At 36.2% G+C, this 22,993-nt stretch overlaps 1 protein-coding gene across 1 annotated transcript in view; it reads right to left on the bottom strand.

Moving 5' to 3' along the window:
• Positions 1 to 574: 574 nt before the first annotated feature.
• LOC134309287 (uncharacterized) overlaps positions 575 to 22,993 on the bottom strand; it is a 31,960-nt gene continuing 9,541 nt past the window's right edge. Inside the window, exon 8 of the mRNA XM_062990950.1 lies at positions 575 to 795. Coding sequence (XP_062847020.1) covers positions 790 to 795 — 6 coding nt within the window. The 3' untranslated portion in view covers positions 575 to 789. The remainder of the gene's footprint in view (positions 796 to 22,993) is intronic.

Here is a 22,993-nt window from a genome sequence, read left to right as displayed (position 1 = left end):
ACTAGGGTGAAAGTGTTACCCTGAGAGGGGGCAATCCAGGTACAGTAGGTCAAGGTGCCGTTCTCGGGATCTGCCTTCCATATAGCCTCTTTAAAAATATGGGATTCTTGAATGATGGGCTCGCTAGAGGGACTCCCATTGGTGGGATAGTGATGGGGCAGGCTGCTAATTGCTACAAACACTCAGTTTACAGAGACCGCACACTCAGTAACAGCACCACCGTCAGTGTTGCATGGTGCTACCATCAGTCATGACGGTTCTTCAGTGACCATTGAATGCTGAATGCAGCCTCTTCTACCTCCTGTACTAATGTATCTGCCATTTTTATCCTGTCCATCAATATTACACTGCCACTGCATCAGCTCTTCTTACATTTATGGGCAGGTAAACACTGTAATACATCACTGGATGAGGGGTAAGGTTACTAATGAAGGGAGTAAAGGAGGATGATACACTGATAGAGGGGTAGAAGATATATTCATGTACTGACAGAGTTATGAAACACTGCTTACAGCTCATGTTTTATCTTTCTATAAAACACTAATATGGTGTTATCTTAACTTCCTTACAGTGATGCATTGTGGGAAAATAGTCCAGATCAGATCATGAACTCATGCACAGTTTATCTTCTTTTTTTTATTACACGTGATGAAGGTTCCTCTTCCTCGTCCTCATGTGTCTCTTTAGTCTGTGACCCAGGTTACCGGCATCCTCTTGTTTCATTCCAGGTTGTTTTGTGTTTTTAAGGGATTTGTATGGAAATCAGGACAAGCGGGTTTTGTTGAACGTTCAAGTCTAAAGAAAGAGGGAAAAAAAACAGCTCATTCAGGTTTAGATTTTTAATTATCATCTGATTTATTCAGTTCCAGGTGCCATTAATTTGTGGACTCCTGACCAGGAACTTGTTGAACATCAACTTATAGATTAATGATTTTTTTATACAACTGTTGCCAATTGAGTCAAAGTCAAAGTCTACTTTATTGTCAATACTGCAATATGTACAGGACATCCAGAGGAATAAAATTACGTTACTCTCAGACCCATGGTGCAACACTAAACATTATATAAACACTAAACCTAAAATATATGAAAAATATTGCAAACTAGAAGGGGTCCAGGGAGGGGGAAGGACAGATTTGATGTGTTGCCTGACTAGCTGTTCGAAACACTTCATGTGGATGGGGGTGAGTGCAACTGGGCGGTATTCATTAAAACATGATGCTTTCTTTGGGGCAGGGATTATGGTGGTGGCTTTAAAACATGTAGGAACAACAGCCTGACTCAGCGAGATGTTGAAGATGTCTGTGAGGACATCCGTGAGTTCCCCCGCACAGTCCCTCAGCACACGACCAGGAGTGTTGTCAGGACCAATGATCTCCTCACACTGTCCAGGGACAGCTTCAGCACCTGGTCACCAGAAGCTGTGCTGGTGTGCAGTGTTTACTATGGATGTAGTTTTAAAGCAACCTCACAGATTCCTGGACCAAACACCCCTAATGAGCAGGTTGAGGGTAATATACTGATAGAGGGGGTAGAAGAGGATAATGTAATGATTACAGAGATACAGGAGGGTAATATACTGATAGAGGAAGTAGAAGAGGATAATGTCATGATTACAGAGATACAGGAGGGTGATATACTGATAGAGGGGGTAGAAGAGGATAATGTAACGATTACAGAGATACAGGAGGGTGATATACTGATAGAGGGGGTAGAAGAGGATAATGTAACGATTACAGAGATACAGGAGGGTAATATACTGATAGAGGAGGTAGAAGAGGATAATGTAATGATTACAGAGATACAGGAGGGTAATATACTGATAGAGGGGGTAGAAGAGGATAATGTAATGATTACAGAGATACAGGAGGGTAATATACTGATAGTGGGGGTAGAAGAGGATAATGTCATGATTACAGATATACATGAGGGTAATATACCGATAGAGGGGGTAGAAGAGGATAATGTAATGATTACAGAGATACAGGAGGGTAATGTACTGATAGAGGGGGTAGAAGAAGATAATGTCATGATTACAGAGATACAGGAGGGTAATATACTAATAGAGGGGGTAGAAGAGGATAATGTAATGATTACAGAGATACAGGAGGGTAATATACTAATAGAGGGGGTAGAAGAGGATAATGTAATGATTACAGAGATACAGGAGGGTAATATACTAATAGAGGGGGTAGAAGAGGATAATGTAATGATTACAGAGATACAGGAGGGTAATATACTAATAGAGGGGGTAGAAGAGGATAATGTCATGATTACAGAGATACAGGAGGGTAATATACTAATAGAGGGGGTAGAAGAGGATAATGTAACGATTACAGAGATACAGGAGGGTAATATACTAATAGAGGGGGTAGAAGAGGATAATGTAATGATTACAGAGATACAGGAGGGTAATATACCGATAGAGGGGGTAGAAGAGGATAATGTAATGATTACAGAGATACAGGAGGGTAATATACTGATAGAGGGGATAGAAGAGGATAATGTAACGATTACAGAGATACAGGAGGGTAATATACTGATAGAGGGGGTAGAAGAGGATAATGTAATGATTACAGAGATACAGGAGGGTAATATAGAGCTCTGAAACACTGCTTACATCTCAAGTTTAATGTTTGAATAACAATTAAACGCACTTTGCTAAAGTTATCAGCACTTCTTTACAGTAATGCATTGTGGGAAAATAGTCCACCAGGTGAGGAGTGGTAATCAGATTATTAATTCATAAACATTTATATTTATATATATAACTTATATTTTCCTTCTTTTTATACACGTGATGAAGGTTCCTCTACCTCCTCATATTTCTTTAGTTTTTGATGTGGGTGATTTTCATACAAAGCCCAAAAAACACAAAACAACCTGGATCAACATGAGAAGATGCAAATCAGGACAAGCAGGTGTTGTTGAACGTTTAGCCTAAAGCAAGAGAAGAAGAGCTCGTTAGTTTTAGGTTATTAATGATTGTCTGATTTATTAGATTTCAGGTGCCGTTTATTTTCTCCTACAATACTTTGTGGACTCTTGACCATAAACGTGAACATCCTGTTCTAAACCATCAGCATAAATACATAGTCGCCTCCTCACCCTGGTTTTTCTAGGAGGACATTTCACAATGCTGGAGATTATTGTCCACTCATCTAAAGAGCTTTCGTGAGGTCAGTCACTGATTCTGGCTTGAAATTGTTGCTTCAGTTCATCCATAATGCAAGGTGTTATACAAATCTTGCACTGGACAGGTTACCGAAGGTCATATCTTTATTGATTCTGCTTTGCATAAACTAAGAGAGGGTGTTTTAGTATGGATGATTCACACTTTCACTTTCACTTTCAGGAGTCAGACAGCGGGCACGCTTGGTTGGTGATTATAAACGCTTTATTATAATGCACAATAGTTACACATACAACCTAAAACTACCTGCAAAGTGTATCTACACCCTGGATTAAGCTATTAAATAAAATAAAATCACTTTATTGTCACATCACATTAACACAGGTGTGAAAGGTGAATGAAAATCTTAGGTGCTCAGTCCCTCACAGTTCCAATACACATTAATTACAAAAAAATATACACATTAACTTATATAAAAACTTATATATATATAAATATATAAAATGGAATTGGAATAATAAGTCCGAGATGTACAGTTATTGTGCAAGATATGAGTTACACAAGGTAAAGTGCACGACCCTCTGCAGGGCTTTCCGTTCCAGAGCAGTGCAGCTCCGGTACCAGGCAGTGATGCAGCCTGTCAGTACACGTCCCACAGTGCACATGTAAAAAGTCCTGAGGATACGGGTACTCATGCCAAACCTCTTGAGCCGTCTGAGGAAAAAGAGGCGTTGTTGGGCCTTCTTGCCTTCTTCACCACCCGTGTGGTGTGTTCTGTCCATGTGAGATCCTCAGTGATGTGGACCCCGAGGAACCTGAAGCTGCTTACCCTCTCCACCGTGGCTCCATTGATGGTGATGGTGATGTGCGCTGTCTCCTACTTCCTGAAGTCCACAATGGTCTTGTTGACGTTCAGATAGAGGTTATTTTCCTGGCACCAGTGTGTCAGGAAGCTGACCTCCTCTCTGTAGGTTGTCTCGTCGCTGTTGGAAATCAGACCTATGATCGTCGTGTCATCTGCAAATTTGATGATGACGTTGGAGCTGTGACTAGCAGTGCAGTCATGTGTGTACAGGCAGTAGAGCAAGGGACTCAGAACGCAGCCCTGGGGGGCTCCGGTGTTGAGGGTCTGTGAGGAGGAGGTGATGCTTCCATCCAGTGTCCAATGTCCAGTCTTGAAGGTACAATGGTGTTGAAAGCGGAGCTGTAGTCTACGAACAGCATTCTCACATATGTGTCCTTCTTGTCCAGGTGAGATAGAGCAGTGTGTAGTGTCAGGGCTATCGTATCATCAGTGGACCTGTTCTGTCTGTAAGCGACCTGCAGAGGGTCCAGGGTTTCAGGCAGTGATGTGCAGATGAAGTCTCTGACCAGCCTCTCGAAGCACTTGCTTATGATATAGGTCAGAGCAACTGGGTGCCAAGTTTTTACTTTATAGTCTGTGATGGTGTTTAATCCCTGCCACATTCTTCTCACGTTGGTGCTGTTGAACTGCGATTCCACTTTTGCTCTGTACTCTCGTTTTGCTGCTTTGATGGTTTTATGGAGGGCGTAGCTGGCTTTGTTATCAGCACTAAAGTTATCAGCACTTCTTTACAGTGATGCATTGTGGGAAAATAGTCCACCAGGTGAGGAGATCAAATTATTAACTCATACACAGTTTATCTTCTTTCTTTCATTACACGTGATGAAGGTTCCTCTACCCCCTCGTATGTCTCTTTAGTTTTTGACGTGGGTGATTTTCATACAAAGCCCAAAAAAAAAAAAAAAAAAAAAAAAAAAACAACCAGGATCGGAATGAGAAGATGCAAATCAGGATGAGCAGGTGTTGTTGAACGTTCAGCCTAAAGCAACAGAAGAACTCATTCAGTTTCAGATTACTAATGATCTGATTTATCACACTTTATCTGCCGTTTATTTTCTCCTACAATACTTTGTGGACTCCTGACCATAAACATGAACATCCTGTTCTAAACCATCAGCATTAATACATAGTCGCCTCACCCTGGTTTTTTCTGGGAGAACATTTCACAATGCTGGAGTTTATCGTCCACTCAGTCTGAAGAGCTTTCATGAGGTCAGTCACTGATTCTGGCTTGAAATTGTTGCTTCAGTTCATCCCTAAGAAAGCACTGGGCAGGTTACCGAAGGTCATCTTGCTTTGCATAAACTAAGAGAGGGGGTAAAAGAGGTCCTTTACAATGATGCATTGTGGGAAAATAGTTCATCAGGTAAGAAATGGAGATCAGATCATTAACTCATACACAGTTTATATATTCTTTTATATTCTACCTCCTCCTCACATGTTCCTTTAGTCTGTGACCTGAAGTCATCAGCATTTCAAGAGATTCAAGAGTTTTATTGTCATGTGCACAGAAAAACCAGCAGTTACACTGTACAATGAAATTCTTACTTTGTTCGTCCTCCAGACTTCAATATAAATATTATACATAAAAACAAAAATTAAACTAACACAATAAAAAACTTAGTATAAAAACTTTTTAAATATAAACTTAAACTATAAAAACTTTTATATACAATGAGTAAAAATAGAAATAAAAGTAAACTAGGGTAGTAAAAAAAGGCACATAGCAGCAGTTGTTTAAGGTGCAGAAAAATTGTGCAATGTTAAAGAATATTGCAGCATTTTAAGTTATTTTAAGTTGTTTTAAGGTGCAAATATGCATAGCAGCAGTCATTGGATATGCAGTTGTGCATTGTATTATGAAGTTTAATGTTCATGTTAAAGTTGTGTGTGTGATAGTCCATGTTTGTTCACAAGCCTGATTGCCTGTGGGTAGAAACTGTTGGTCAGTCTTGTTGTTCAGGCCTTAATTTGGTGTGTAAATCCAGGTTGTTTTGTTTTTAAAGGATTTGCATGGAAATCAGGACGAGTAGGGTTTGCTGAATGTTTAGACTAAAGGAAGAGGAAGAAGAGCTCATTCAGTTTTAGATTATTAATGATCCACTGATTTATTAGATTTCAGGTGCCATCTGCTACAATAGTTTGTGGACTCCTGATCATGAGCTTGTTTTACATCTTATTTTATTGGGCATAAACACATAGTTGCCTCACCTTCGTTTTTTCCAGACTTTCCATGGATAGACGAAGTAAAATGTGGTTAATGATCAAGTCAAATTTATTTGTATAACACATTTTACAGTTGACATTATCTCAAAGCAACTCTACCGACCCTAATGAGCAAGTACAGGCCAACAGTGTTGAGGGAAAACTCTTAATAGAAACCGGACTCAATGCGAACCTTCGTCCTGCTTCTAGATATGTATAAATAAAGATATGTATAATTTAGATATGTATAAAGATATGTATAATCTAGATATGTATAAATAAAGATATGTATAAATAAAGATATGTATAAATAAGAATATGTATAATCTAGATATGTATAAATAAAGATATGTATAAATAAAGATATGTATAAATAAGAATATGTATAATCTAGATTTGTATAAATAAAGATATGTATAAATAAAGATATGTATAAATAAGAATATGTATAATCTAGATTTGTATAATTAAATATATGTATAATCTAGATATGTATAAATAAAGATATGTATAATCTGGATATGTATAAATAAAGATATGTATGATCTAGATGTGTATAAATAAAGATATGTATAATCTAGATTCGTATAAATAAAGATATGTATAATCTAGATATGTATAAATAAAGATATGTATAATCTAGATGTGTATAAATAAAGATATGTATAATCTAGATATGAATAAATAAGAATATGTATAATCTAGATATGTATAAATAAAGATATGTATAATCTAGATTTGTATAAATAAAGATATGTATAATCTAGATATGTATAAATAAAGATATGTATAATCTAGATATGTATAAATAAGAATATGTAAAATCTAGATATGTATAAATAAAGATGTATAATCTAGATATGTATAAATAAAGATATGTATAATCTAGATATGTATAAATAAGAATATGTATAATCTAGATTTGTATAAATAAAGATATGTATAATCTAGATTTGTATAAATAAAGATATGTATAATCTGGATATGTATAAATAAAGATATGTATAATCTAGATGTGTATAAATAAATATATGTATAATCTAGATTTGTATAAATAAAGATATGTATAATCTAGATATGTATAAATAAAGATATGCATAATCTAGATATGTATAAATAAAGATATGTATAATCTAGATTTGTATAAATAAAGATATGTCTAATCTAGATTTGTATAAATAAAGATATGTCTAATCTAGATTTGTATAAATAAGCATATGTATAATCTGGATATGTATAAATAAAGATATGTATAATCTAGATTTGTATAAATAAAGATATGTATAATCTAGATGTGTATAAATAAAGATATGTATAATCTAGATGTGTATAAATAAAGATATGTATAATCTAGATATGTATAAATAAGAATATGTATAATCTAGATATGTATAAATAAAGATATGTATAATCTAGATTTGTATAAATAAAGATATGTATAATCTAGATATGTATAAATAAAGATATGTATAATCTAGATATGTATAAATAAGAATATGTATAATCTAGATATGTATAAATAAAGATGTATAATCTAGATTTGTATAAATAAAGATATGTATAATCTAGATGTGTATAAATAAAGATATGTATAATCTAGATATGTATAAATAAGAATATGTATAATCTAGATATGTATAAATAAAGATGTATAATCTAGATATGTATAAATAAAGATATGTATAATCTAGAAATGTATAAATAAGAATATGTATAATCTAGATATGTATAAATAAAGATATGTATAATCTGGATATGTATAAATAAAGATTTGTATAATGTAGATATGTATAAATAAAAATATGTACAATCTAGATATGTATAAATAAGAATATGTATAATCTAGATATGTATAAATAAAGATATGTATAATCTAGATTTGTATAAATAAAGATATGTATAATCTGGATATGTATAAATAAAGATATGTATAATCTAGATGTGTATAAATAAAGATATGTATAATTTAGATTTGTATGAATAAAGATATGTATAATCTAGATATGTATAAATAAAGATATGTATAATCTAGATTTGTATAAATAAAGATATGTATAATCTAGATATGTATAAATAAAGATATGTATAATCTAGATATGTATAAATAAGAATATGCATAATCTAGATATGTATAAATAAAAATATGTATAATCTAGATTTGCATAAATAAAGATATGTATAATCTGGATATGTATAAATAAAGATATGTTTAATCTAGATTTGTATAAATAAAGATATGTATAATCTAGATGTGTATAAATAAAGATATGTATAATCTAGATGTGTATAAATAAAGATATGTATAATCTAGATATGTATAAATAAGAATATGTATAATCTAGATATGTATAAATAAAAATATGTATAATCTAGATTTGCATAAATAAAGATATGTATAATCTGGATATGTATAAATAAAGATATGTTTAATCTAGATTTGTATAAATAAAGATATGTATAATCTAGATGTGTATAAATAAAGATATGTATAATCTAGATGTGTATAAATAAAGATATGTATAATCTAGATATGTATAAATAAAATATTTGAATACACATTTAAACCATTAATTATTACATTAAGTTGTAATTTTATTAGCTAAGCTTAAGTATTTATTAAATGTGCAGCTTCTCTCGTAGATATGAGTATTATCCCTCAGGCCACCCAAAAAGGATGGAGCTGCTGAGTCTGGTTCCTCTCAAGGTTTCGTTCTGTATTTTTAGGGGAGTTTTTCCTGCCACTGTCGCCCTCTGCTGCCCAACAGGGGTTATTGTTCTGTTCCTGGATTCTTGTAAAGTTGCCCTGCGACAATGTTCATTATAAAAAATAAACAAATTTGATGAATTTGACTTGACTTGATGTTTAAACAATACTAACATTCTATGTTTAAAAAGACAAAAACAAAAATCAACAACAAATACTTCTTACTGTCTGTGTGTGATGAGTTCCTCCAAGTCCACACTCGGTTTTGCAGGAATCTTTCTCTCAAACTCAGCCAGTGACTCAGGGAGTAGAAGACCTGATGTTCTAACCAATGGTGGAGCGGGCAAATCAGGTCAGGTAAGTGATTATTTTTTTTTTTTTTTTTTTTTGGATTTTTACTTATTTGGTGGATTGCCGTTCTTTAGAGTATTGTTCAATAATAATGATGCATTTAATTTCTAGGCGCCTTTCAAAGCCCTCAAGGACACCTTACATCTTACAGAGCGGTTAAACAACAATACACAGACAATACAAGACACATACAATCAACACTGAACAATCAAGTGAATTCATTGTAGGCTAGTTTGAAGTTTCTATAGTGGACAGACTTATGGAGGGAATAGAAAGCTGAAAACAGAAGACGATCTGAGCATACGGGAGGGCGTGTAAATTTGGATAAGGTCAGTGAGATATGGTGGTGCTAGGCCATGGAGAGCCTTAAATGTAAATAACAATATCTTCAAATGTACATGGTACTAGACAGGAAGCTGATAAAGCCACTTGAGAACCGGAGTGATGTGTTTGATGGAAGGTGTTCTGGTGATAGTCCGAGCAGCAGAGTTCTGGACCAGATGTAATTTTAGGAGAGTTTTTGGGGTACACCGAAGGGAAGAGAATTACAATAATCAATACGGGATCTGACCAGGGGGTGAACGAGAACAGCAGCACTTCTAGAGGAGAGGAATGGGCGGAGACGATTGATGTTCGTAGATGAAAGTAAGCAGACCGTGTGATATTATTGATATGTGCTTTAAAGGAAAGATTGTTATCTAGAGTAACACCCAGACTTTTAACTTGAGGGGAAGGAAACACAACAGAATTATCCATTTTTTAAAGTAAACGCATCAGTTTTAGTTAGATTGCGCTTTGTACCCTCGAGGATTTCAGTTTTATCCGTATTTAATTTTAGGAAGTCGTTTGAAAACCAGGTCTTGGTTTCAGATAAGCAGTCGGACAGAGAGGAAGTAGGAAGTGTTCAGAATAAAGTATTGATTGGAGGTCCAAACACCTCTCTGATTACTTTGGTCTGAAATTCCTCATTTATTGTTGTTGTTTTAGGTTTTCTCTCTTCTATTCCAGTTATCTTATTAGTACTTATTGTCAGGCTCAGTATAAACTGGTCAGACACTCACGGGAAAAGATCAATAATCTTTAATAATAAACAAAAGCAGGAGTCACACAATCAAAACAAATCCGAAATCTGCTCGCCTTTAGCACAGCGCCGCTCGTACAGAGCCTGCCATTGAACCGCCGCTGGGATGCTAACAAACCACAACCATAAAGCCGCTGTAAGGACTGTAGTGGCAAAAATTCTTTTCCGCTATAATAACCAGACCAGACCAGTTTGCCTTATGCCAAGTTCACACTACACGACTTTCCCAGTCGTCAGGTCGCTGTACAGTTCACACTATACGACTTAATCTCTTGCACTCGGGAGTCTTTCAGTCGGTGTATATTTCACACTACACGACTGATCGGCGATCGGGGGTTTCACACTACACGATCCATCACCAACTGGAATCGCAGGTGAGCTTCTCTGCTCTCCCAAACTACGTTTAGTCACGAGAACAAACGCGAGAAGTGACTAATGGTTTAATGATACCACGTCCAAAAATGCACGTCAACATGTAGCGAGTGATCAAAGTTTGTGAGCTGATGTGCAGTGTAAAATCAAAGAGGAAAATAAATGAATCTGAGTGGATTTGGCAACACAAACATTATATGGCTTGTTCTGCAGTAAGTTGGAGGTTAATTAATAATTTTGTAATGCAGCGTGGGTGTTATGTTTTGTAGAGGATCAAATCAGAAATACTGTAAAACGTGTGTGTGCCGGTGTGTCCTTGTATAAACTATATCCTCTCCTGAATTTCCCCTCACACCGTATCCTGCGTTCTCATTGGCTGTTCGGCATGTCACTCATTCCCAGTTGCCCGTCTGAGATCAGATATCTGGCGTGCTAGAAAACTCGATCCAGTCGCCGAGCGGTCGGCGAGCCGGTCGGGTCGAGTTGTTGGATAGTTCACACTTAGCGACTGCGAGCCGAGTTTTGATCGCCGAGCGAACGCTGAGTTGCTCCCGACCCGGAAAATCAAGCGCCGACCAGTCGCCGAGCGAAATCTGGCCAAAAATCGTGTAGTGTGAACTAGGCATTAGGAATTAAGAATACCCTTTATTCTTAAGAACGTAACGCCAGCGGGAAGGCTTCAGAACAGATCTGACCAAACCTTCCACGAGATGTTAACACTTGTGTCTTTTATACTTTCAACATGAAATGCATACAGTTCGTATCCCATTAGCTAATTCCCCATGCATTGTTTAAAAGAATCAAAGACCCCCAAGGGTGAAACAGATGTAAAACTTTAAAGACGAGCCCAGTTGTGAAATTCCAGACCCCCCATGAGTGAATCCTGTTCTTGGTGTTATCTTCCAGTCGTAAACTTCAGTTGTAAACCATTTGTTAGTTCCTAAATTACCCCATACACATCACAAAAATTACAACAAATCTAAAATCACACAAGTTAATACACACACACACACACACACACACACACACACACACACACACACACACACATATATATATATATATATATATATATATACACACACAAATTATTATATACATAAAAATCCACCACAATTCCTCCATTTTTTTTTTTTTTTGGTAACTAAATGTTACTGAGTTTGTTTAGGAAAAAGAACGAAAATGTACAGATGTAAATCGTCGTAGTCATCTTTAACTGCTTAGATCAGGTGTGTGAATTTTCCTCTCAGCCTCTTGAACAGCAGTCGGTGTGATGTGAAGGACTTGCCAGAGCCCCAAACATCTAGGCAATTTCCATGATTTCCTCCGGAAGTCCTTTACCACAATCCAATCCCCAATTTGTATGGAGTGTAAGGAATCTGTTGGCACTGGCCAACAGATACAAGAGATTTGTGTAAACCCATCATGTATTTAATCATGCTATCATCCACTTGTTGCAATGTTTTTTCAGTGTCTCTTAGTCTGTATGGTAAAGTTTGTGTAATTCTCATAGGTAATCCGGTAAGGACTTCAAATGGTGAAAGTCCAGTTTGTCTATTAGCTCGACCACAAATGTTCATTAACACTAATGGTAAAGCCTGTACCCAATTCAGGCCTGTGTCCATTCATACTTTAGCCAATTTCTGTTTTACTGTTTGATTTAATCTCTCCACTGCTCCGGAGGACTGTGGGTGATAAGCACAATGTGTCTTTACATCAAATGTCAGTGTTTCTGATAAATGTGTAATGATTTTGTTCACAAAATGTGTGCCGTTATCCGAAGATAACTTGTGTGGAATGCCCCACCGTGGAATGATTTCTCCTAAAAGACACTTAGCCACTGTAACTGCATCCTGTCGCCTGCAAGGAAAAACTTCTGGGTATTTTGAGAATAAATCAACAATGACAAGACAATATTTAAATTGTTGACATGGTGTTAGTTCAATGAAATCCATCAATAGATGTTCAAACGGACCACTGTGAGGTTGGTGTGCACTTACATTGGGCAGAATACCCTTGCCAATATTCATTTGTATGCATACTACACACCTTTCACAATATGTTTTGGCAAATTGTGAAAATCCAGGTGCATACCAATATTTGTTAACCAAGCCTGTCATAGCTGATTTTGATTTATGATCTACTGAATGGTTTACTTTTGCAAGGAATTTTGGAATTGCAGGTTTGTTTTGGTCATCCAACCAGGTCCCAGTGTTTTGTTGTGCTCGTGTGGAAACCATCTGAAGCACTACTGCATCACTACTGCATCTAGGGCCAGTGGTAGCTCAGTGGTTAAGGTACTGTACTAGTAAGCAGAAGGTTGCTGGTTGAAGCCCCACCACCACCAAGTTGCCACTGTTGGGTCCCTGAGCCCTTAACCCTCATTTGCTCATCATGTTCCACTCATTGTGTAAGTCGCTTTGGATAAAAGCGTCTGCTAAATGCTGAAAATGTGAATGTAAATCTTCTGACATGGCTGTTCTTTTAGCTACATGATCTGCAAATAAATTTCCGGCAGATGTTGCATCCCCTGTTTTTGAGTGAGCTTTGCATTTACAGACAGAAATTGAGATTGGAAGCTTAACAGCTTTTAACAAATTTTCTATCAGAAGTTTGTGTGCTACAGGCTTCCCAGATGAAGTTACAAACCCCCGATGCTTCCAGGTAATGCCTGTGCTATGTACAGTTCAAAATGCATAATTACTGTCTGTGTGAACAGTTAAAGACTTATTTTTTGCTATTATGCAAGCTCTTGTTAATGCTCATTTTCCAACTTCAGTTGGGATCCATCTACAAACACATAACATCAGAATTCTCATTGGGTACATCTGTGAGATCAGATCTGGGTTTCTCATTAATCTCAAGTACTGTTAAACAGTCATGCGGCATTCCGTCCTCACTGCAAGGTAATAAATAATGTGGCAGGGTTAATAGTGTTACACCTGTGAATCGTTACATTATGTAAAGAGAACAGCACATTTTGAAAAGTAAGCAGTCTGGCATTTGAAAGATGCATTGTTCTCTTTGAAGTGAGAATTTTGTGGACATCATGCGCTACATACACCTCCAATGTATGCAATGCTACCAGATCAGATGAACATAGGACAGCCTCCGTGGTTGCAGCTAATGCACGTATGCAAGGCGGGTGTCCCCTCATGACAGCATCCAATCTTTTAGAATAGTAGGCTATAGGACGCTGCTGTTCACCAAAGGTTTGAGTTATCACTGCTGACATGTACCCATTATTTTCATGTACATATAATCTAAAAATCTTGGTGTAATCTGGATTACCCAAACATGGAGCAGTAGAAATTTGTAGTTTCAACCTTTCAAATGCCAAATCTGTCTCAGAGGTCCATTCTATTAACTCATTAATACCAGTTTGTGCATTACGAGCTAAATTTGAAATGGGTTGGGCGATCTCTGCAAAGTCTGGTATCCAATGTTTCAAATAATTCATAACACCCAGTACTGACATAGGTTGCTTTTTAGTGCTAGGCTTGGGCAGTTTCATTATGGCTTCTATCCTGTCTGGATGTACAGAACGACCTTTGGCAGCAATTTTATGCCCCAAATATGAAACCGAGGTTTTTACTAACTGTAGTTTACTTTTAGAACTCTTGTGCCCATTCTCTACTAGATATCCGAGCAATGCCTCTGTATCTACCATGCATGCTTCTTGGTATGGACTTGCGAGCAGAAGGTCATCAACATATTGCAATAATGTGCTCCCACTGGGTGCCATAAACCCCTCCAAACTACGGTGTAATTCCCGTGAAAATATATTTGGAGAATCAGTGTACCCTTGTGACATAACTGTCCATGTATATCTTTTACCTTTGAAGGTAAATGCAAACCAGTATTGACTTTGAGCTTCCACAGGTATACTAAAAATGCATTAGCCAGGTCAATTACTGAAAAATACATAGCATCAGGTGGTATTTCGGACAGAATAGTAGCAGGATTAGGTACAATAGGAACTGCAGGATATACCGCTTCATTTACCGCTCTCAAATCTTGTACCAATTTATATTTTCCATTATTTTTTAAAACAGCTAACAAAGGGCTATTCACCGGTGAATATTCACATGGAACAATGGCTCCTTTTTCCAAAAGCGAATTTGTATTTTTAGATAACCCTTCTTCTGCTTCTTTTGACATGGGATATTGAGCTCGATAAGTTCTGTTAGCTGATTTTGGTACCACTTTAACTGGAGATGGACCCTTTATTGACCCAATATCATACCTCATTCTGAGCCCAGAAATGATTTGGTATTTGATCAATAAAGGCTGGTATGTCATTATTTTCCATCACGTCAATATCACTTGGCTGCTCATGTCTTGACCGAATAACAGAAGTCTTTTCAGTTATCTTTTCTTTCTCAGGATGATTTCTCAGGATGGCGGCGTGCACGGACGCAGCGGCTCGGCTCTCTCTATCTTCTCTTTATTCTAGTCTTTTACTTTTCTTTTTTACCTTTTCTTTTATCAGTAGAGCAGTAGCTCTTAACAGTTACACTAGATCGGAGTTATTTTTTATAAGGGATAATCCCACCGCTTTTCCATTTAATACAACTTTCATCCCACCGGAGATACGGAACACATCAGAGACTTTCGGTATCGCTATTCCACCAGTGAAGCGACGCAGGCGGCGGAGGGAAAGGAAACAGAAACGGGGGAAACGAGCTGGACTCTGCGCAAGGCTGAAAATAAAACCCTACAGACCGGCACTTCCAAGCTTGTTCCTTGCCAACTCCAGGTCTCTCGTCAATAAAATGGACGAGATTAGAGCGAAAACAACTCCTCACTGTGCGAAGATCATCTCAGAGACCTGGCTGAACTCCAACATCCCGGACGCCGCTATCGAACTCGCCGGCTACACAGAGCGGATCGGACACGAGACTCTGGAAAAAGCAGAGGAGGTGGACTGTGTGTTTATGTCAACAACATCTGGTGTACAGCCACAGTCATCAGCGACATGCACTGCTGCCAAAACCTGGAACTTTTAACGGTAAGGTGCCGACCGTTCTCTTTACCGAGGGAATTTACCACAATAACAATCACGGCAGTATACATCCCCCCAGACGCTAATGCCAGGTTAGCACTGGAAAAGCTACATGACAGCATTAATAACCAGCTGACTGCGCACCCGGACGGTGTTATTATTGTAGCAGGGGATTTCAATCATGCGGATCTAAAATCGGTCATGCCCAAATTCCACAGGAATGTATGTTTCCCGACAAGAGAGAACAAAACCCTGGACCAAGTGTACACGAACGTCTCAGGGATGTTTAAAGCCTCTCCATCTGCACATTTAGGACAATCGGATCATATTTCTCTTACTCTGATCCCAGCTTACAGACCAAAGATCTGCAGAACAAAACCAACTATCAGGACAGTACAAGTGTGGTCTGAGGAAGCCACCTCAATGCTACAGGACTGCTTTGATAGCACAAATTGGGACTTGTTTGCAGAGGGGACAGACTTGGAGGAATACACTGCTTCAGTTCTAGGATACATAAACTTTTGTACAGAAAATGTGCTAACACAAAGAACAATAAAGGTATTTCCCAATCAAAAACCATGGATAAATGGCAAGGTGAAGACACTACTTAAGGAGCATGATGCAGCATTCAGGTCAGGTGACAAACAAACCTACAGTGAAGCACGAGGGAAACTTAAAAGAGGCATCAGGGAGGCAAAACGGAAATACAAACAGCGCATTGAGGACCATTTCAGCAACAACAATGCACACAGCATGTGGAATGGTATAAAGGCACTGTCCGACTACAACACCACCAATGTCCTGCCTAATGATGATCCGACACTGCCCGATGCTCTGAACCAATTCTTTGCCCGCTTTGACACTCAGAATGTGGCTCTGCCCATCCCGCCACTCAGCAACCCAACTGCTGGAGGACCAACACTGGTTCTAAACCACCATCAGGTGAGAACCACACTGAGGAAAGTCAATGCAAGCAAAGCAGCAGGTCCAGATGGAGTTCCCGGCCGGGTGCTGAAAGCATGTGCCGACCAGCTTACAGAGGTGTTTACCAACATATTTAACCTCTCACTCCAACAAGCTGCTGTCCCAACATGTCTCAAATCCTCCACCATCGTTCCTGTACCCAAGAAATCAGCTTCATCATGCCTGAATGACTATCGTCCAGTGGCTTTAACACCCATAGTCATGAAATGCTTTGAGAAACTGGTGCTTTCACACATCAGAACAGTCATCCCACCTGGCCTGGACATGCTCCACAGAGGACGCCATCACAACAGCACTCCACACCGCGCTGACACATTTGGAGGAACCTGACAGCTATGTAAGGATTTTATTTGTGGACTTTAGCTCCGCATTTAACACGATCATCCCCAAGAAACTGGTCAGCAAACTGGTGAACCTGGGCCTGACTTCCTCAATGTGTACCTGGATTATGGACTTTCTCACTGGACGTCCACAAAAGGTGAAAATTGACAACCACACCTCCTCCACCCTCATCGTAAACACAGGAACTCAGCAGGGTTGTGTGTTAAGCCCTATGCTTTTCACACTTTTTACACAGGACTGTACCCCCATTCACAATTCCAACAGAATAATTAAATTTGCAGACGACACAACAATAGTCGGACTGATCTCCAACAATCAGGAGATGGCCTACAGGCAGGAGGTAGCTCACTTGTCTGATTGGTGCAGATTAAACCACCTGGCTCTTAACACCTCAAAGACAAAGGAGATCGTCATTGACTTTCGAAGGACAAAGGAGATAGACCACCTCCCCCTGCACATCAATGGAGACAAGGTGGAGATGGTGAAAAGCCTGAAATTCCTCGGAGTCTACATGTCTGACCAGCTGACATGGACTGTTAACACCTCACACCTGATTAAGAAAGCTCAACAAAAACTCTTCTTTCTCAGGAAGCTGAAAAAGGCCAAACTACGGAAGAAACTACTTGTAAACTTTTACAAGAGCACAATTGAAAGTATTCTGACCAACAATTTCACAGTGTGGTATTCAAGCTGCACTGCCGCTGAGCGTAAGGATCTGCACCGCGTAGTGAAAACAGCTCAGTGGATTATTGGCACAGAACTTTCACACCTGGACGTGTTGTATACTTGCTGACTCAGGAAGAAGGCTAGCAGCATCATCAAAGACACCACACACCCCGGACACACACTGTTCCAGCTACTACCATCAGGCAAACGATTCAGGACAATAAAAGCACGCACAAATAGACTAAGGAACAGCTTTTTTCCTAGAGCTGTGGCCTCCATCACACACCACAGAGCTGGAAAAGACTGAACACACACAAACACAGGACTACGGGTCACACACGGACTATGCAGCATCTGCACACACACAGTTAATATTTAATATTTAAAGCAAAAATGTAAATTCAACTTACAAGAGTGCAAAGATTTTATTTTTATCTTTTAGAGTGTAAATAATTTTTCTGTGTAAATAATGTTAATTACTTGTAGGGCTGTCGAAGTTAACGCGATAATAACGCATTAACGCGATCTCAATTTAACGCGATTTAAAAAATTAGTGCCGTTAACGCAAATTCTAGTTCATGTTGAGACTTGACTGGTAGAACCAACGTTTTAATGTCGGACTTGGCACCATTGTTTATTTGCGGTTTGTTAAAATAATATAACCAAGCGTTGTAGTGATGCACTTGCATAATAAAGAAATAAATACACGCTATATTCACAAGTTGTCGGGAGCAAAACACTTTATTACTTCTGTTATGGTACCGAATACCGGACAGCTGAGTCAAGCACGCTAGTCCATGAACTATGGAAGCCCTAAAGGGTCAAAACACACTCACTTTGTGTAGAAACGTCCATACTACAGTATCTATATGTATGTATTTGCATATGTGTACATTTGATTATGTGTGTATGTATTTGCATATGTGAATATGTATGTATATGGGTATTTACATGTGTGAATATGTATGTATATGGGTATATATGTGCATGTACTGTATATATGTGGCTATATTGGCCTAATTGTGCAATATTGTCACGTCACTTTACTATTTAATAATCTGATAGTTTAATTACTATTCAATTTTTACACTAGCAATATACCTTATGCATCATTACAGTTATTCATTTTATGTAAATAACAAGAAAGACTCGGTTCTATTTTTTTTTTCTGTTTGCTTTTGTTTTGTTTTTTTACTGTTAATTATTTGTTGTATTATGCTACTGGGGCTTTAATTTCCTTCAGGATCAATAAAGTATCCATCCATCCATCCATCCATCCATCCATCCATCCATCCATCCATCCATCCATCCATCCATCCATCCATCCATCCATCCATCCATCCATCCATCCATCTATCTAACCATTGTCACAATACAACCACAGATAAGTCTGTTACAAAAACTCCCTTACAGTTTTCTTGTCCCAAAACAAGAAAAAAGCTGCTCTTGTCCCAGCAGTTTTTAACATAAGTACATTTAGCATAAAATGTGTTCACCATTTTAATTGTAACATTTCTCTTAAAAATCCTTCTTTTCTATAACATTTACACAGATTTTTTTAAATGTGATTAATCGCGATTAACTACATGCAATTCTGAGATTAATCGCGATTAAAAATTTTAATCGTTTGACAGCCCTAATTACTTGTGATGACTACTACTGTCTTTCTTTCTTCTACTGCTGCTACTCTGTTGGAGAGATGCCACTCGAAATTTCATTGTACTTGTGTATAGTGACAATAAAGACTCGTGCTGGGTGAAAAACACCTGTTATCCCTACTTTTCCAATCTTTCACATTAATCAACGTTTTTAACCACATGCCTATGTCCTTCCACTGACCCCCTTGCTTGCCTAAACAAACATGTGGCTCTCCTGGCTCTTTAAACAACTTCCTTTGTTCTTCATTCAAAATCACATGTGCAGCTGCAAACTGACTGTTATAGTAAATATCAGAAATTGATATTGTTTCAGATGGTGGATTTTCTAACCATGATTGTTCATACATATTATCAACACCATGTGGGGAGAAAAATGAAGCACAGTGTAAAAATGGAGGAACTTCCCATTCGGTTTTTGGAAGAGCTTTATACAATGCATCAAAGGTTCTCTGCTCTGTCAAATCCCAAGAATATTCTACTGAACCTATTTTGAGTGGAAATAACCCTATACTAGGACTAGTAGCATAGAATCCTGAGTCTGTGCATTATATGTTCAAATTGAAAGCTCCTAGTAAATCTTGTCCTAGTAAGTTTACGGGGCAATGTGAGGACATTATAAATCTATTTCCCAATTTCACCTTCACAGGGTTTCAGAAAAACTCTGTGAGGGGTAAACCTGAAACATCTACAGTCATATATCAGTACAGTTGTACTGAGAGATAAAGGTACTGAACCTTCTCTGAGTATAGAAACAGTTGCACCCGAGTCTACTAAGAACGGAACAGACTTCCCAGCAATCTCTAAATAATTTTGAATGGGTTCCTCGCTGGGTTTCAAAGTAATCTTTACAAACTGCATACATAACCCAAAACATACAGTCAGTGCACAGCAAGGGATTTTGGGAATCTGTGTAACCTGCTTAATGGTACTACACTCTAAGAAGTAATGTGTCATTTTTTCTACACAGCTACAGTGTCCTGCAGTCTGTAACACGCTTTGTGTCATTTCTGGCCCCTTTTTACACAGACACGTGTAAAGTAACTCCAATAGTTAGTCTACACATTTATGTGTAGAACTGTGAGAAAATTTATTGTTTAAAAATATATATTTATTCAATTTTACTTAAATCTGTTGGATAAAATAATGACATTTATGACTAAAAACATAGATTATTTCACATGTAAGATTTAAAATAAATTAATAAATAAAGATATGCGTTAACCAATCACATTTCTTCTATCAAGTATATCTCAGTGTTTCATGGTTGATTTCCTCTTTCTGGACCATGCAAGGAAAGGAGCAGGATCCGTCCTTATACCCTTATTGGTAAGTTGCAAAAGGAACTCGTATTGAGTATGTTTTATTAATGTTCATTTAGTTCATGTTTATCTGTGTTTTGTTGTGTGTTTTATGAAGTTAAGCAAAGCTAGAAAAAGTAAGTTTTAACCCTGTGACCTGTTTTAACAATCGACTTTAATTGACAATTGACTTAGTTAAGTAAAAAAGGAGGCACTGAATTACATTAATATAAACCTAAGTTTGCTTTTCTGTTCCTATTGAGCAATAAATGTTCTGTTAAACCTGACTAGTCTTTCTTTTTATTGGTATTATTTATCGTTAGCCAACTGGCTAACCGTTAATTGGACTTTTAGTTTGCTCAAAATGGCGCCACAACAGAATGACTGTGGATAAGGTTACCATAGCAACCCTCTGTGTTTTCAGTGTTCTCAAGGTAACTTAACTGACCTATTGGGACTGTGTGATTACAGCGATTGAGTAACATAATTCGAGTTAAATCTCATTATGAGAAGCAAATTTTAATCATTTTAACATTTTGAGCTTAGTTTAGCTCAGTTCGTTTTACTGAATCGGTTCTTTTAAATCATTCGTTTAAACGAATCGAAAAAACTGAATCGATTGATTCATTAGGACTGTACACATGTATATAATTATGTGTATAATTATGTGTATTGTGTGTATTATTATGTGTATCATTATGTGTATCATTATGTGTATTATTATGTGTATAATTATGTAAATCATTATGTGTATAATTATGTGTATTGTGTGTATAATTATATGTATAATTATGTGTATAATTATGTGTATAATTATGTGTATAATTATGTGTATAATTATGTGTATTATTATGCGTATAATTATGTGAATCATTATGTGTATTATTATGTGTATAATTATGTAAATCATTATGTGTATAATTATGTGTATTGTGTGTATAATTATATGTATAATTATGTGTATAATTATGTGTATAATTATGTGTATAATTATGTGTATAATTATGTGTATTATTATGCGTATAATTATGTGAATCATTATGTGTATTATTATGTGTATAATTATGTAAATCATTATGTGTATAATTATGTGTATTGTGTGTATAATTATATGTATAATTATGTGTATTATTATGTGTATTATTATGTGTATAATTATATGTATAATTATGTGTATTATTATGCGTATAATTATGTGAATCATTATGTGTATTATTATGTGTATAATTATGTAAATCATTATGTGTATAATTATGTGTATTGTGTGTATAATTATATGTATAATTATGTGTATAATTATGTGTATAATTATGTGTATAATTATGTGTATAATTATGTGTATTATTATGCGTATAATTATGTGAATCATTATGTGTATAATTATGTGTATTGTGTGTATAATTATATGTATAATTATGTGTATAATTATGTGTATAATTATGTGTATAATTATGTGTATAATTATGTGTATAATTATGTGTATTATTATGCGTATAATTATGTGAATCATTATGTGTATTATTATGTGTATAATTATGTAAATCATTATGTGTATAATTATGTGTATTGTGTGTATAATTATATGTATAATTATGTGTATTATTATGTGTATTATTATGTGTATTATTATGTGTATTATTATGTGTATTATTATGTGTATAATTATGTGAATCATTATGTGTATTATTATGTGTATAATTATGTAAATCATTATGTTTATAATTATGTGTATTGTGTGTATAATTATATGTATAATTATGTGTATTATTATGTGTATTATTATGTGTATAATTATGTGTATAATTATGTGTATTATTATGTGTATTATTATGTGTATAATTATGTGTATTATTATGTGTATAATTATGTGTATTATTATGTGTATAATTATGTGTATAATTATGTGTATTGTGTGTATAATTATATGTATAATTATGTGTTTTATTATGTGTATTATTATGTGTATAATTATGTGTATTATTATGTGTATAATTATGTGTATAATTATGTGTATTGTGTGTATAATTATATGTATAATTATGTGTATTATTATGCGTATAATTATGTGAATCATTATGTGTATTATTATGTGTATAATTATGTAAATCATTATGTGTATAATTATGTGTATTATTATGTGTATTATTATGTGTATTATTACGACATAAAAAACTGGATGTCGTGTAATTTTCTTTTACTTAATTCAGATAAAACTGAGGTTTTACTTGTTGGCTCTAAAGCTGCAAGAGACAAGTTCTCTAACCTGGTGCTAAACCTAAACACTTTCTCTGTTACTCCCAGCCCAGATGTAAAAAACTTGGGTGTCACA

Source organism: Trichomycterus rosablanca, chromosome 2 (genome assembly GCF_030014385.1).
Source record: "Trichomycterus rosablanca isolate fTriRos1 chromosome 2, fTriRos1.hap1, whole genome shotgun sequence".
NCBI classification, from domain to species: domain Eukaryota; kingdom Metazoa; phylum Chordata; class Actinopteri; order Siluriformes; family Trichomycteridae; genus Trichomycterus; species Trichomycterus rosablanca.
Note: the sequence above shows the minus strand (reverse complement) of the source record. Positions and strands in the feature narration are given on the sequence as shown.